This window comes from Ceratina calcarata, unplaced genomic scaffold, assembly GCF_001652005.2.
Source record: "Ceratina calcarata isolate Rehan_Ccalc_2016 unplaced genomic scaffold, ASM165200v1 scaffold297.2, whole genome shotgun sequence".
NCBI classification, from domain to species: domain Eukaryota; kingdom Metazoa; phylum Arthropoda; class Insecta; order Hymenoptera; family Apidae; genus Ceratina; species Ceratina calcarata.
Window position 1 is genome coordinate 1511951 of NW_017152138.1, and position 15886 is coordinate 1527836.

General features: G+C 42.4%; 1 protein-coding gene across 2 annotated transcripts in view; it reads right to left on the bottom strand.

The window, feature by feature from the left end:
* Positions 1 to 58: 58 nt before the first annotated feature.
* Atg17 (autophagy-related 17) overlaps positions 59 to 15886 on the bottom strand; it is a 35887-nt gene continuing 20059 nt past the window's right edge. The window contains exons 3-9 of one of the 2 annotated variants that reach the window (XM_018023151.2): positions 6403 to 6691; positions 4685 to 5627; positions 4384 to 4601; positions 3653 to 4292; positions 1925 to 2518; positions 825 to 1841; positions 59 to 623 (exon numbers count right to left, since the gene is read on the bottom strand). In XM_018023151.2, the coding sequence (XP_017878640.1) occupies positions 519 to 623; positions 825 to 1841; positions 1925 to 2518; positions 3653 to 4292; positions 4384 to 4601; positions 4685 to 5627; positions 6403 to 6691 (3806 nt within the window). In that variant the 3' untranslated portion in view covers positions 59 to 518. The remainder of the gene's footprint in view (positions 624 to 824; positions 1842 to 1924; positions 2519 to 3652; positions 4293 to 4383; positions 4602 to 4684; positions 5628 to 6402; positions 6692 to 15886) is intronic. The other variant, XM_018023153.2, reaches the window with a different exon arrangement.

Here is a 15886-nt window from a genome sequence, read left to right on the forward strand (position 1 = left end):
TCTCACGTCCTTTCACTCTCTCACGTTCGGTCTGTTGTGAAAAAAAAGGAAAAAGGAATACAAACATCGGTTTTTTTTTACGCTTCACAGCTAACCACAGCATTCGACAGTTATGTTTCACTCATTTTGTATGTTTGTTTTTTTTCTTTTAAATTACTTATATCACAATGAAACGCCGGCGCATACTTTCCGTCTCTGATCCCTAAAAATTGATTTCGATACCCAAATCGGGCATGCATACCTTCTTTCGTGATCCTCTCGTGGCATGCTCGTGAATCGGCAAAACACGAATGTTCAAAGGATGCGTCTACAGGCTCTGGCAGGTTTTGGCCTTGATCCGAGAGTTTCCGGATGGTCGCGAACAATATCTATGGTAAGGATCCGCGCGTCGGATGAACTGCACGTGCAAGGCCACAGATGTTCATGACGCGGATCCGCGGTCATAGGGTTGTTTCTTCTGTACTTCGTTTCGACGATTTGCTTCTAAACTCGATGAACCTTTTACTATCTTCTGTCGTTTACTTCTGCTGAATACTAGATAATATAGCTGCGCTCTCCTTCACGAGTTCCACGTTCACTTGGTAGAACTTGGTGCCGCTTGGTACGCGATACCGATTCTCGGACTGAAACATAAATTAACACCCAGTTGTCATATTTATCTCCAGTTGTATGATTGGATCCAGCGGATCTATTCCAGCTTTCGAACATTACTTCTAAACTGTTACATTGGAACAAACCGTTGAAATATGGTATTTTCAAGGGAAAATATAATTTCTTAGAAGTAAAGCATTCAAAAATTATATGCAATCGATCAAGTATCTCACCTTTCTAGCGTGACAGTACTGCTTGTCTATGACCTGGACGATGTGCTGGGTAGGCCTCGGTGTCCCGTCAGGCATTATATCTATGCCGGGGGCTAGGCAGTCCGAATTGAGGAAATACATCGTCATCGATTCCTGGTACAGCATGTAGGTCCAGTAGTTCGGATCCCAAAACATCAGCACGTGATCGCCCGGATTGCATCTAGTCACGGTGATGTGACCGAGTTCCACGAGCTTATCCGCGAATTTCTTTGCCCTCTTCTGGATGCGCGTCAAACAGGTTGTGCAGGTGCATCGACGTAATGGTCCAGTACTCGTAGCCGCGTCCCGACGTATAACCGATTTCGAAGCCATCGCCACGGATGCGCTCGTATCCTTATCGCGGCTCTCCGACGAGGAGGATGAATCTGGAGTTATGAAGTACTTATATCGTTCTTTTACTAATTCGACCTCCAATCGCATTGTGTCCGCTTCCAAGATCTCGATCTTCGCGTCGGCCGTCTGTTTGCTCTCACGCAGCGATTTTAACTCGGAGTTGAGTCTTTTGTTCTCGTTTTCGAGCATCTCCATTCTCCTAGACATGCAGTATGAATCATCGGTAGTTTCCAACCGTACTTTCTTCGATTCGGATACTTCCACCTCGTCTTTGTCCGGTTCCAAACTCTTCGCTACTTCTTCCAGACTCGTCTGACTCATCTTCAGTTGTTCGTCGCTGCTCTCTTTGTGCAAGCCAGAGTCAACGAGAGCGGAGCTGTAGCTCTCCGATTTCATTAGTTGTTTGATCGTGTTCTTGTAGCGTTTGCACTCCTCCGTAAGAACCATTTCTCTCTTTCTATACATCTCTACATCTCTGACTTTCTCCTCAAACACTTGCGTTGCTATGCGCAGCTCGTGAACCAGCTTCGATATACAATCTCCGCATTCTTTCTCGACAGATCGTAACGTCACAGATTTATCCAGCTTCGATTCTTGCATCGAGTGTCCGAACGCATGATTGACGAGCTCAATAAAATCTGGTTTCTACAAAATAACATAAAAATACCTTTAAAAGCTACTATCAAGTAAACTTGTTTTTTTGCTTGCGCAAAGTAACGGATACTTACGTCTATCTTCTCAAGGCTACTATCACTCGGACTTCTCTCCATGGCGCAGGTGGAGGCAGCCATTAGCTTGAACCGACTCCTGATCGATTCCAACTCAGCCTTGTACTCTATCTGCAGCTTGTCCGTTGCCTCCTTCACCAGCCTCTGCTGATCGTTCAGCGCCTCCTCCATGCGTGCCTTCAGATCTCTGTTTTCATCTTGTTCGTTCTCCAGTTTGCTACGCATGGTAGCCATCAGTCGCTCGTACTCGGCTAATTCAGTTTCCTTCTCGAGAAGATCTCTCTTCAGCGTACGTATTTCCTCTTCCCGACTCTCAATCAGCTTCTTCACATCCGTCATCTCGAGTTCGTGATCCACTGTCAGTTCTTGCTCGCGTTCGCGAACCCGACGATCGCACTCACACGAATACAGCGACAGCACCTCGCGAATTCTGTCGATCATCTTCGAGGAACCGCACATCTCCTCGTCAGAACGATCCCTGAGAACGGACAGCTCTTGTCTGAGCGTCGTCAACGATTCGCCCACTAATGCCTTCATCGTCTTCACGATCGTACGGAGTCTCTCCACTTCCTCGCGCGTGTTCCCAAGATTCTCCTGAAATATTGACCGTCAACAGACGGTGTCCGATGAGTATCGACGCAAGGACGTTTGTCTTTCGCGTAAAACTCAACCGACTCAAGTTATTAGAGCAGGCTAATCGTGTAATCGGTATATAAAGGGGGTCGTTCGAAATGGTAGATAATTAATTGATTGCCCAAAAGATTAGAGGGTGTAAAAAACGGTTCGACAAGTGAGAAACTCCACAGGTGTGTGATCGTGGTAATGATGAAAGAGAGTGAATGGGTTGAGAATAAAATTATCGCTAGATTTTGTAAAGCGAACTCGTGATTTTGATAGTAAATCTTGAGGAACGAACTTCGGGGAGATGGGATCGGGAGAATCGAGTGCGACGGCAGCTATCCTGTAAAAAAATTAAAACACACACACTCATACGAGACAAAGACGAGACGAAACACATGTTACGAAAAAAGGGAACAGACACACAGGCACTACGTTGAAAAAAGTTAGAAAGTAAAAAGGTAACACACAGGTAACAGTAAAACTTGTTAAAATACATAATTACACTACAGGCAAGATATATACATACCGACATCGATTTTGTTAATTATTTTAAGTCAGCGCTAATAGCTTACTGGACTAGCGAATGTAAAGACAATGACAACGAAAGTAGTACCTAGAAACCACAGAAAGGGGAAATAAGTGGAGACAGAGATTCAACGGTGAAATCAGCACACGTCGAGCAGAAAATGATTCTCTAAATGTTTCACACGTAAATAGGAAAAATGCAGATAAAATGATACATTTAAGTTGGAGAAAACACGAATTTTTACAGAAGTACTAATGCCGAATATATAAGCAAACACCAGTGTACCAGAAAATGCGTCATAGAGAAAAGGAAGAAATGGAGATGGTAAAAGGAACGTGTACACAATAACCGCGTAAAAAATTGAAGAACATTGATTTTGGAGGAAATCAAATCTACGGATCAGCAAAAATCGCTTTGATTCCTTCTAATCAGTCTCACGTTTATATTCCTTCGGAGAAGGATGCGGATAGGCAGGTAAATGCGGTAAAGTTCGAGTGGCGATGTAACGCAAGAGAGCGGTAATGGAACGTTTACGGCTACGACTACAAGGTCTGTTAGGCGAGCTGTAAGTCGTCCAGTACCTGGAGAAGGGAAACGATAGCCTGATGATGGCCGTCGGCGGGATGTTCGCTGAGACTGCTCGGCAGGGACTCGTCCATGTAAAACTCAGTACCCACGAAGTCGGTAGCGCCTACTCCAACGGAAGGACTGCTACCGCCACTGCCAGACAGCTGATGGCATTGTTGCTGCTGGCCGTCGCACATCACGGACCGTGACAAGGGTGAACATGGAGGATTTGGACTTAGGGAGGAGTTCGGCTCGTCTTCCATCGTCGCCGATGGCGCTTCGTGATTGTATTTATTACTCGGAAAACCGTTCGTAGTGGTAGCGCGATGGAGACAACTGGACTCGCCGTTCTCGGCGCACTCCGTTAATGGGCTAAGCTGAGCCGGACGCTCGCTGACGGATAGACTGGGAAAGTGGAAGGATCCGGGCTCGCTCGAGGAGGATGACCGGTTCGTCAGGTCCGCGACTTTCGAGTTAAGCGGGGACACGTTAGTCGAGGTCGAGGATGCGGGGGATACGCTTCTCGAGGCACCAACCTCCAATTGCTTCTGACGCATTTGTTTCACACCATCGTACGATTCCGGTTTAGAGTCGGCGGCGCCCTGCCCGATCTTCTCGAACTCCTCCGTGTCAGTCTCCGATTCGAAACCACCCCTGCAAATTGCAAAACGGAAGTATGGTTATTCGAAAAATTATTTACCATTGCGTTGGTCAGAAATCTATAACATTTTGCAAGGATAATTACCTGTCAAATAACATCGGAGCTGTAGTTTGATCCTGGTCTTTGACAGCCACGTCGACACGCATGGAGGTGCTGTCCTTCTCTTTATTCCCCTCGGTGCTCGCCTCGGTAAGACTTTTTGACAGGAAGAATTGGGTGATGCTGATCAAGTCTGGTGACGAGATGGTAAGCGCCAGATCAGGTAGCTGCGACCTTAAGGATTCTATATCTTCCACCGTTAACTGTAATGCGTTTCGATAAAAATGATTCCCTTAATTTCGAAATTGATGTTCATCTTAAAAGAATCAACGATCCAAATAAATACCTTTGGGAGTCCGTTATCAAAAACAGATGGTGCCTGTGTAGCGAACGGCGGCGGCGTGTCTTCTAAACCCGGAAACAGCAGGTTCAGGAAGTGGCCATCGAATTTACTCTGGAATTCCCTTCTACGAGTTAACTCCTCGCTATGCACCGTCAGCAGCTGACACGCAAGATTACTAGCCCAGACCAGGAAAGCTTGAGAGAACGTTCGTCGCCGGACTACCTCGGCCACGGCGTTCATGTACATTTGCGGAGCTAGGTGTATCTGTTGTAGCACCTCGAGGTATCTTCTGATGCGCTTCAGGCTCTCGTGATACATGACGAGTTTCCTGTCCATTTCTTTCATCTTGTTCTCCACATACATGATCCATTTTAACCGATGGTAGATGTTGACGGACAATTCCTCTTTCGCTTTGGTGCACCTGCGCCTGATGTCTCTTAGCTTATTGTGATTCTGCTGCATCACAAGGAGCTGACGTCTGTGCAAGGCGCAAAGATCTGGCAGGATGCTGGCGTCGCCCAGATTGTTCGCCCGACTCTGGTTCTGCAGAAAACCCTGGGTCAATTCCCCTTGTACCTGGACCAGTTTCTTCGTCTGTATCATAAGCTGTTCCAACGCGAACAACCTTTCGCCAAGTCCTTTGATCTCCTTCATGTCCTGCTTGTTTGCGCTGTCTAGGACTATATTCACCTCAGTCTTCAGCGCTTCCATTACTCTCTCATCGTATTGGCCGAGTCCTCGCGTACAATAGTCCACCACCTGTTCCAAATTGCTCTGATTGTCTTTCACCGATATCCACCGAAGTAGATTTAAAACTTCCTTCCTGCCTTCGGAATCGTTCTCGGATTGACTTGGCTGTTCATCTGGACTCAGAAGACCCTCCGCCTGTGCTCTCAACGCTGGTAGAAGCGGAATTTTCGATAAAGTGTCCAAGTCATGGCTGAAGCTATAAAAAAGTGTTTAATTAGAAATTTTATCAACTCGTATAATTAGTATCTATTAATAATGACACTCGATTTTTTTTGAATGAAAAATTGTGATCTATCATTATTTTGCGTTGTAAGCGAAGTTCCGTTTAGAAAACTTTCGAAATACGCAGACCTAATACGTAACTTTAACGAGATAGCAGAGAATACGATCGTATGACTCAATCATTATTTAATCATTAATTAATTCCTAGATTATGTGCCATTAAACACGTCGACCGAAGCGTTTATTGCGCCGCTATCTCTCAACTGCGCGCATTTCCTTGAAACTCGCGACTTCTTTTGACGTCACGCAACATTGTACATTGTCCACGTGCTGCTCCTTGGAAAGTAGCGATTCATTAACTAAACGTGTAATTAACGTCGTTGAAAAACATATATTCGGTGAATTCATTTCTATGAATCGAATACTGAATTCGCGCCAGAATTATCGATGGAATGCGTTTTCGAAATTGCAACTTTCAATTAAAACTCTGGAAATCAGTTTCATTTTAATCTATATTATTCTGCTCCCGTGAAAGTTGTCTACTCCTTTTATAAGTAAGAAATTCATAGGATATTTTGTCAGAATTTAATTTACATGTCTAGCATGAATCTGTAATATTGAAGGCGAGCAGCAAGTAAAACGTAATTCATTATATATGCAAACGCGTCAGACTGCCTGGTAAGAATTGAAAATTACAAAAACACTAATAACGAATAATTTGAATATTCTCCATTGAGTACAATGCTTACTTCGCGAGCAGATCTATGTGTTGCTGCCTTTCAGAAAGGTACGCGGTGTAGGTCTGTTGCAGAATATCAGCTCGTGACTGGAACAAATGCGTGAGGTCTTCGAGGTTGGCCACTACGGCCGCCCAGCCCTGTTGCTGAAGATGTTGATCGTGCACCAGCCTCTCGCAAATCCTGGTCTGTTCCCGAGCCAATCCATAGCATTGCTGAGCCAATTGGGCGCGGGCGACGATGGTCTGATAAGTGGCTGGCATCACCAAGGATGCATCGATTTGGTTTTGGAGATCGAAATCTGTAGATCAAAAATCGTTCATGAATTAGACTAGATTTTTCATTAAAAAAAAAATGAGGTGTCTAAGTAAGAACGATATAAATGGTTTGGTGCACGAATAACAAAATCTTCATTTAAACTATTAGAATGTGTGTTCACGGTTGAAATCATTTCGTTACAATATTCGAGTAGCTTCGAATATATCAGCCCTCGAAATTAACTCTCTAATAATTTCGCAAACAGGTTCCACGGTTGAATCGTACAATTCTAGTCGAAATAATATCTGGCTTGCTCCTGTTCAGACTAACTTGTCCCGTCAAAGCAACCGACCTGGTCGACTAACAATGTCAGCCAATTACGGCAACAGATTTCGTAAACTCACAGAATCGAGTGTCCTATCAGCTGGAACAACGATCGTATCAAACTAGTTCGGTTTAATCTGGAAGCGAGTCGTGTACACGTCTCATTCGAGGAGAGGATAAAATCTAAGACAGCAATACAGTCAAACCACGTAAATCGCTACGATAATGCAACCTTTTCTAATAACGATAACAAAAAATTTGTCCCTCGTTTTTGTACGCTTGAAAACGTGCTCGTAAAATGTCCGATAATTAACTCTTGTTTACCTCGTTTAACACTCCGTAAAATAATTTGGTAAACTAAAACCTGTTTTAACTGGCGAAAGTTATTCTTTGCTATCTCGTATTAAAATATGTCAGAGATACGCGTGACTTCCGCTAATAATAATCACGGATCCGTAGCTTTCAGATTTATATCAAAGGATGAGTTTTAATGAGCGCGTATCCTCGACGAGCAGAACGAGAGCCGACTAACCGGCCGTATAATTGATCGAGCTTCAGCAACGTAATCTTGGCACGCGATGAAAGCTCAAGGTCTCTGCACCCTTGCGTCACAAGAGCCCGCGTTCGAGGCGGCGACTCGTACCTGGTCGTCCGTAATTCGCTTCGTTTGCAAGCCATAAATTTGTGAAATGACTATAAAATCCGAAACGATGCTATAATCGACTCCCGGCTTCGAATTCCTTCCTCTTTAATATTCCACTGAATGCGATATGAATCTCATTTAAATGGCATTAAAACTTGTACGACTTCGATAACGTCGAACGCTATTCTTTTTTTAACCGTTCCCGTTGACACGACAAAGGAATGAGAAGCACGGTGTAATTAAGAAATCTATTGTGCTCTCGTTCTCGAGCAGCCGTTATTCGATTGATCGAAATTCGCGGAGAAAAAAGGTGGCTTGGACGGAGGTAAATCGAGGCTGGAGTGTTGTGTGTCGCTCGACTGTTGGCCAATATGTATAAGTATCGATTTTGTGCGCCGCTTCGAGGGGTCACTCTACTATCTCCAGCCACTCCATTTTGCAAATAGAAAATTATTAAAATGCAGTGAGATCACAAGGTTGAAGATCGAGTAAAGAATTCGTAAGGCTACGAATTCCTATGCAAAATAAAAAATTCATAGAGAAGACCATTAACTCGTTTTATGTAGTTTTATTGTCCATTAGACTTTTCATATAAATGCATAAAGTCAATTTATTCCTAAAGTCAGTGAGGAGTAAACAGAAAGAGAACCTCATAACATATTTCGATTGCATTTATTCTAGTCGCAATTTGAATACTTATAGCGGCATTAATTACAATCAATTATTATTAATTAATCGATTTACACACGCGGTAAATAGCCACAAACTCGACCGGGAAAGAACGGAAAATTCAGAAGAGCAGGAAACGAATTCAAAACGCAAATGATTAGCTGGAACCCCCCCTTACGTCCATTATCGTTAAACGCGATTAAACAGACACGCGATCGAGAGATCGAGACCTCCGGACGCGATTTGCAAATCTAAATCGTCTACTCGATCATCTGTACATTGCGGCACAGATTTGTGAACGAGTCATTCTATCTACGCCGCGAAATACGGAAAATGGTTAGGAATATTCTATCTACTTACCGCTGTCTGCGAATTAACTTTCATTCTGAATACAATACTATTTGCGTTCTATCTAAAACTTTAATTCATTCTCTCCCCTGCGAACACACTATCCACTTGTGTGCAAATGTTCTTTCTATTTGGGATCACGCCAGACCTTCTTTCATAATTAAACTGCGGATTTTATGCACTTGAAGAGGATTTTAATTCGTACAAAGTATAAAAATTACATATTACGTGTGAAATTCAGTAGACTATTAAAAGTTGAATGCATATTGCAATATATGTAATAATGAATTAATTTAACTGACACGTTCTATTTTATTAAAAATCTGCAGCTTATAAATGATCAGTAATTATTTGTTTCGCCAATTTGACTAAATGTAGCATTCATAGGTTCATACAGATAAACGCATATCCATCTGTTGAATCGATTTACGTTGCACAACCGGCAAAGATGATGAAAATTCGCATGGCGCGTACCGCGTATAGATGACCTCATTTCTATTGTGGTAATTGCATAAGCTTCCGGTGCACCGCGCCGACAGGTTGAACCTGAGTACAAACAGGGGCCAAGAATTTCACGGCACGACACTGAATTCCCAGAATATCTTAACTTGGACTAATGCTCTCCTTTTCTAAATATATGTTCTACACACGTAAAACGAGTGTACTTTGTCACCCGCGTTTACTGATACAAAAAGGAAGAAACTTGTTTTTTATTGGGAGACCTCTCCGTAAACAGTGTTTGTTTGCTTGCAACGGCTTCTATGTATAAATCATCCTTCGACGTGCAGAATTCTCATGCATATACGATCCTTTTTTCATTTTCATTCGGTTCCCATACAGGAAACTTTTCCCCTAAAGAATTATATAAAAAATATCTTGTTCCATGAGAGAGCAAATTATGTTCACCTCTTGACCTATATTGATTCGAAATAGAAAAATCATAAGGTCATATAAAAATTATACGTCGATGTCCGAATAACTGTAAATGAACGCGTCGATCCCTAACGGATGAACAATGAGCCGCGACGAACATGACTTATTAAAAGGTTAAAAGACTTTGAGTGGCGTTGCGTTGAACGATTGCGGGTGCTTTCTCATTGCGAGCCAGCCCTCCCCCTACTATTGATAAATTCACCGGGCTGCATTAAAGGCATTAAGCCGATGGGAGTGCATGGACGCATGAATGAAAGGAACCATATCGGCTCGATGGACCGTGATTTTATCTGCGGCGAAAACTTGGTCACCCATCGGCATCGAGCCGACCCAACAGGGAGGGTGTATGAAGAAACTGGGCTGGCTAGTCGAGAAATGATTTGTGATGATGAGACACGAAAACAATCGCCTTTTGTTTATTCCATTTTACGACACTCATTAATCTACACTCGATTGCGCTGATAACGAGTGATAAGTAAACCGCGGATTTTTATTTAGAAATCATGTGATTTAGATTTTCTTTAATCATTCAAACACTCTTATGCGCATTTAATTTTTGATATTTCTACGAGTTCATGAAATCCACAGTCTAGTGATAAGAAACTGTAATCACTAATTCGTTTGTGCCAGTTCTAAATATTTGTTTTGACCACCGTGTTTTTTTCTGTACCATAATGATTGCAATTGCTCCAATTCGAATTTTTGTTCTATTCTTTGGCGCTAACCTAATTTTATACGCGATTACGCACGTATTCGTTTGCTCGTTGATAAGCTTTGGAGCAATCGTTTCCCTTGTTCTAATTCAAACATTTTTGCAATTCACTTGCATTTAATCGCCGACTGATTGCGTAAGCAGGAAGCGATAAGAGGATACAATTCGACTATCGCGAGTCAGCTTTTTTCCCCCTTTATCTCGGCGCGTTTCGTCTTACGTGAATGCTGGACAGTGGGAATGTGTAAGAAGCTCAGTTTTTAGCAAGAGAGAAAGGAGAAGACTTCACGTTTTTTACGTTGCCGTTTCGAATCGCGCCCATTTACTTTCATCCTAATGAAAGTCACGCGACTTTCCATGAAAATATGAAGTAATAAGATTGACATTTGAATCGAACAGCTAAATCGATGTTTGGATCAATTCGCGACTGGAAGTTTCGAACTTGGAACTCTTCTAATGTAACTACGTTATTCAGCCGCGGTTTGAATTAGTAATTTTCTCTAACAGTGAAACTCACCGATTTTGCTACGAATCGCGTGTTTTCTCAATTGGAACCAACTGCTTCTACCAAATTCTCGTGTTCTTGTCTCTTCAAGACGAGTCGTGAAATCTTTTCTTCCTCGCAAACAGTTTGCTTTCTGATTTTTCCACGTTGCAAATATGATTATGCAGAATATGATGTATTATCTCCTATTTTATCTACTAATTCAATTTAACGCCGTGTGCGCTCTAATTAGTTCTTTCCGTTAATTAAAAATCATAATTTTCGATTGACCGCTTCAGTAATTACGACAGAATGGAAAACTCATTGGTGTAAAGGCTAATTTAATTCCTTAACGCTCGCATAGAATGTAAAAATATTTTTCCCCGTTTCTAGTTAATTCGGTTCAATCAAGAGATTTTAACTATGCATCATTACAACGAGATTTTCACGTAATTCTTAAAAGTGCATAGAAATTCGTTTCTACCTGCCATGCATCTCGAATAACTACTTCTATCTATGATTCATCTCCTTGGCAAATAATTATGAAACACAAAACCGATCGTACGCAAGATTTCAATTCGAGGTTCGCACAAACACAGGAAGGATCAAAAGTCAGTAATCGCTAAATCTAAATTTACCTACTCTGTTATTAAACCTAGATTACGTTTGCTCAGGGATAAATTTATTCATGCGTATATACGATAGAATAGCAAACTTTTCGCATAGACAGAAGCGTGAAAAGTGCTACGAGGCACGTACGCAGAGTTAATAAATTAATTGCGTTTCCCTTCGATAGCTTCTCCACTCTGTTTCAACGTTACGCAAGATACACGTGGCGCGATCGCGAGATCTGAAAAGGAAAGCCTCGCGTTACTAGAATTAACCTTCAAGGCTGGGATCTAGTCCAAGTACAGATCTAATATACATATCCACCCTGTGCCTTCTCCCCTTCCGTATAAATCCACGGTTCGCTGTCAATAAACGATCCTGAGATACGAGCTGCCGTCGTTCCGCCTAAGCTGCCCCCTCACGATTTTTCCGAATCTTTATGATAAAACGAAGCAGCAGCGTGTTATTTATTCCTGATATAATTTATCAAGGGTGTTTATCGTGAACTACAGCGAATGGTTCTTTTCGTGGGTCCCAAATGGCCAACGAATCGAGCATTTGTCCGGTGGGACCCGAAATCGTGTTCGAAAGTGAAAGGACAAGCGGCGGGAGATAATCGTCGCCGAACTCTGTTCGTGCATAACCAACCGATAATGAGCATATCGTTGCTCGGGGAAAAGCGAGGAGAAATGGTATCGGAGGGGCTAAACAAAACCCGGCCGATTGGTTATCGACAGCTAAATAAAGAATATCGGCCCGGATCCGACGCCGAGTGCCAACGTGGAGGCTTTTATTACGTGTTCTTCGTTGGCTTCCCTCGCTCCTTCACACCTAGCCACCCACACCCGTTCAATCGATCGGCGCGCTCGCCCTTCGACGAGTATTCGTCTTCGTTTTCGAGTCGATCCACGTTCATTCACGGCCCGTGCACTCCTTCTGTTGCCTCGAGTTTACTTTGCTACTGGATCGTTTCCTACCAGGTTCATTGATACACGTTCATCCCGGAAAGAACGGACGTTCGTGGAAAAGGTGGAGCTGCGAGAGCTTCGCGGGCGCAATAAATTGAAACGAGAACTTTGCCCGGGGTGGCCGAAGCTTTCATGGATTCGCGGCTATAGTTCCGCGAGACCTACATTTGTCCGGCATTGAATCGAGCGAAAATTGTTATTCCGCTTGTCGGTGGAAACCTTCGACGAGAAAGTATTGACCAACGAGAGAATTTTTCTCGCTTGAAACAGGACGACATGGGCATGCCTGGAATTAATCTTGAACCCGTGTCTAAATGACGTTTGGGAAAAAGGGGATGCTCAGGTATGAGTATACCTATTCCCTAGGAACCTGTTTTTTCTCGTGTAGGACGAACCGAAGAAAGCAGGTATATATAAAAAGAAGAACCTGCTAGGCCTGACCTACGAATGTCCTGGTCATGGGTCTCGCGAGGCTATGCGGGAAATACCAGGCAATTAACTGAGAAACGTGAACCAACCCGGTCAATGGTGCAGTGAAAAGTCCTCTGGTCATCCGAGCAGAAGATTTATGACTTCTGTTCTCTCTTTCTACCCCACGGTATTTCGTTCCCTAAATAAATTAACGTTGACCAGAGAAGACACCGCAAGAACCAGCTCAAGAGCGAACGAAATTATCGATCTATTCAAAGCTTTACCAAAACCGATCAGTAAACCGAGAATTTTTACGCAGACTAAAATATTCATGGTATTAATTCACAAATATATTTTCTTGGACATTTAAACGATATTAACTACGGTTTTAATCCCGTATATTTTCATGCATTATTTATATTTTCTGTAATTCAATTTCCATGTAAATGAATAAATTCTGCAGTTTATTGATCAGTGGTAACGTTTCAAATTTTCACGTTCTACGCTTGTGAAAATTATGTATTTTAATCTTCGAGTAACAGCGTGCAAAATAAATAGCCGAGTCCCAAATGCTAATTACAGGAAAACCAGAGATAAAAAGTTTCGAAGAAATGTTTTCGGGGCACAAAGAGAGATTGAACAAAAGCCGGAGATTCCTGAAATCTCAGAAGAATGAAAGAATGCTATTGTTGTTGTAAAAGCGTAATTAACACGAATAAAGCAGACGTTCTCGATTTTCTAAACGACTGAGTCACTCCCGATCCCCCGGGTCGAGTGAACGCACTCTCTCGCATTTAGAATTAATATTCTTCCTTCGCGCGGACACACCTTTCCTCTCTTCCTCGCGGGGCACGCTTTTTTATCGAGCATATCGTGAAAGTTCGCGTTCGAAGTGGATCGCGGGGTCATGGAAAAGCTAGCAGACCGTTCTGAACGTTAAACATCTCGGTTCGCTTTCGACCTTGTTCATTAACACAATTACCAATTTATTCAGAAACGGTAAACCGATTGGGAAATCAGGAACATGGATTTTCAACAACGTTTTTGACGCGTTGCTCTTCGAACAGCTTGTCATTTCTAAACTTGGTTACAACTCCGTTAACGTTCTGATCGTGAGACCGAACATTTCTGTTCGGTGGCAGATTTCATTTAAAAAATTTACACGGTTCGAGCCAAGAAAATAAAAGAATCGTCGACAAAATGAATGAACCGTGACTTAGATAAATTCAACTTTTCACTCCGAAAGAAAGATGAAAAATTAATTCGAGGATTCTCATTTTCTGAGCGTACACTGGACACAGAAATAAAATACATCGTAGTTGCTAAGAGAGTATGATTAAACGAATCATAACGTCAGGCGTCTACGTTTTCCAAGCACACGGTACTGCAGCTGCAGACTATGGCAAACGTTAGAGTCTTTCCTTCAATCCTCGCCTAATCCGCGAAAAGGTTAAGCAATAAACAGTAACGCCGTAAGTGCATTCCCACACACGCGTACCGCACTCCGCTTTCCTTTCTATTTTCCCAAGAAACGTCCTGTCTGCCAGTCTTATATAGGTTGCTGCTAGGTTAAATAAATAAAAGGATCCAAACAGGCGAAGAGATTCAATATAGGCGTGTTCTCTATCGATTTCATCTGATAAAAACTAATCCAGACAACTATCAATAAAACTGCTAGGTGGTCATCTTGAGAAAAATTCTTCAAATTCTTAGACTGCGAATTTTATGCATTTATAGAAAATATAAAAAATGAAACGCGCATTATTATTTTTAAAAGATAAAACATCAACGTTACAATCTCTTGCATAGAAATCTGCGATCGATTCAATATTTTATTTGCAAGAAGAAAAGGTCTGAAAAGTCAGTTGTGAATGTAAAAGGAGTGCAAGTGCCACGGTGCGATAGGAAAGATTAGAAGACTAGAAATTAACGGAAATCTGTGACCATGATGAAACGTTTCGCTGGTAACATTATCGGCATTTAGCGACGTCTACGGTACGCGAATAATTATTCTCGCAGCACGTCGACGCTTTAGGAGCGGCATTTAAACACGTAACGCGGGCGTGCATCGCGCTCCTGGAATATGTATTTATCGATTAGATCCGTCCCCTTAGTCTGCGCGCAAATCCATATACATATACATATATTTGTACGTTGCATAATGAAACTGACAGTGTTACATGAACACGCGTAGCGTGTGTTTATTTATGCGCTGGTCAGATTTATTCTCGTATACGCAGATGCCGTAATGCATTGTTTTACTGAATGTTAAGACGCTGCTATGCACGTACGTACTGCATTTTCGTCCTTCGACTAATGTTGGAGGCAGCCTAGAGTCCTGCGCTATTCTATTTAGGTACCTTACAGCTGCATTTCCTCATACTCGATCAAGAATTTTACATCAAAATCCATAGTGAGATCCTACTTTCACCTTTTCCCCGTATTTTCTCTACTACACCTAGACTGCGGATTTTATACATTTTAAGAAAAAGTGAATGTGCGGTCATAGAATATGTATGTAGAATATAAACGCAATTTGTACTTGAAGTAGTGAATACGTGTAACCGACAGTGCACGTGTCTGTTCGCGAATACGGGGTGACGTTACCGTGCTTGCTGCAACGTGTCATTCATGACCCGGAACGTGGGTTCCGCGAAAATCGTTTTATTGTACCTCGTTGCGATAGATTTCGATCAGCCGCGATAACGCCACGGAATTTTATTTAAATTGCGTTCAACTCGGCCGAAGACTTCCTGGATGCGCATTAATTAAGGAAAATTTATGGTCCGCGCAGCTTTCTTCATTTATAAATGAAGGTACCGTTTGCCCGCGAACAGCTCGTAACTTCCTGCCGACGCAGAAACTGGAGCATCCTGCCTCTCCGCGACGATGCTTGTTATTAAATTATTGTATGTCACAAACTCTTCACTTTTGTTTTCCATCGACACTAGTCGGCCGATTTTCCGAGAGAGAACATCAAATAAATTGAAAAATAACTTGGCGTAATTTGGTGTACAAAACACATTGTCACTTGATCAATTAGGAAAATAAGATGCGATCTCGATAGTATTGATAGAAATATTTAAGAATGTATTGGCTATACAGTCAATCCTAAAAGTTTATGTACCTCAGAAAAA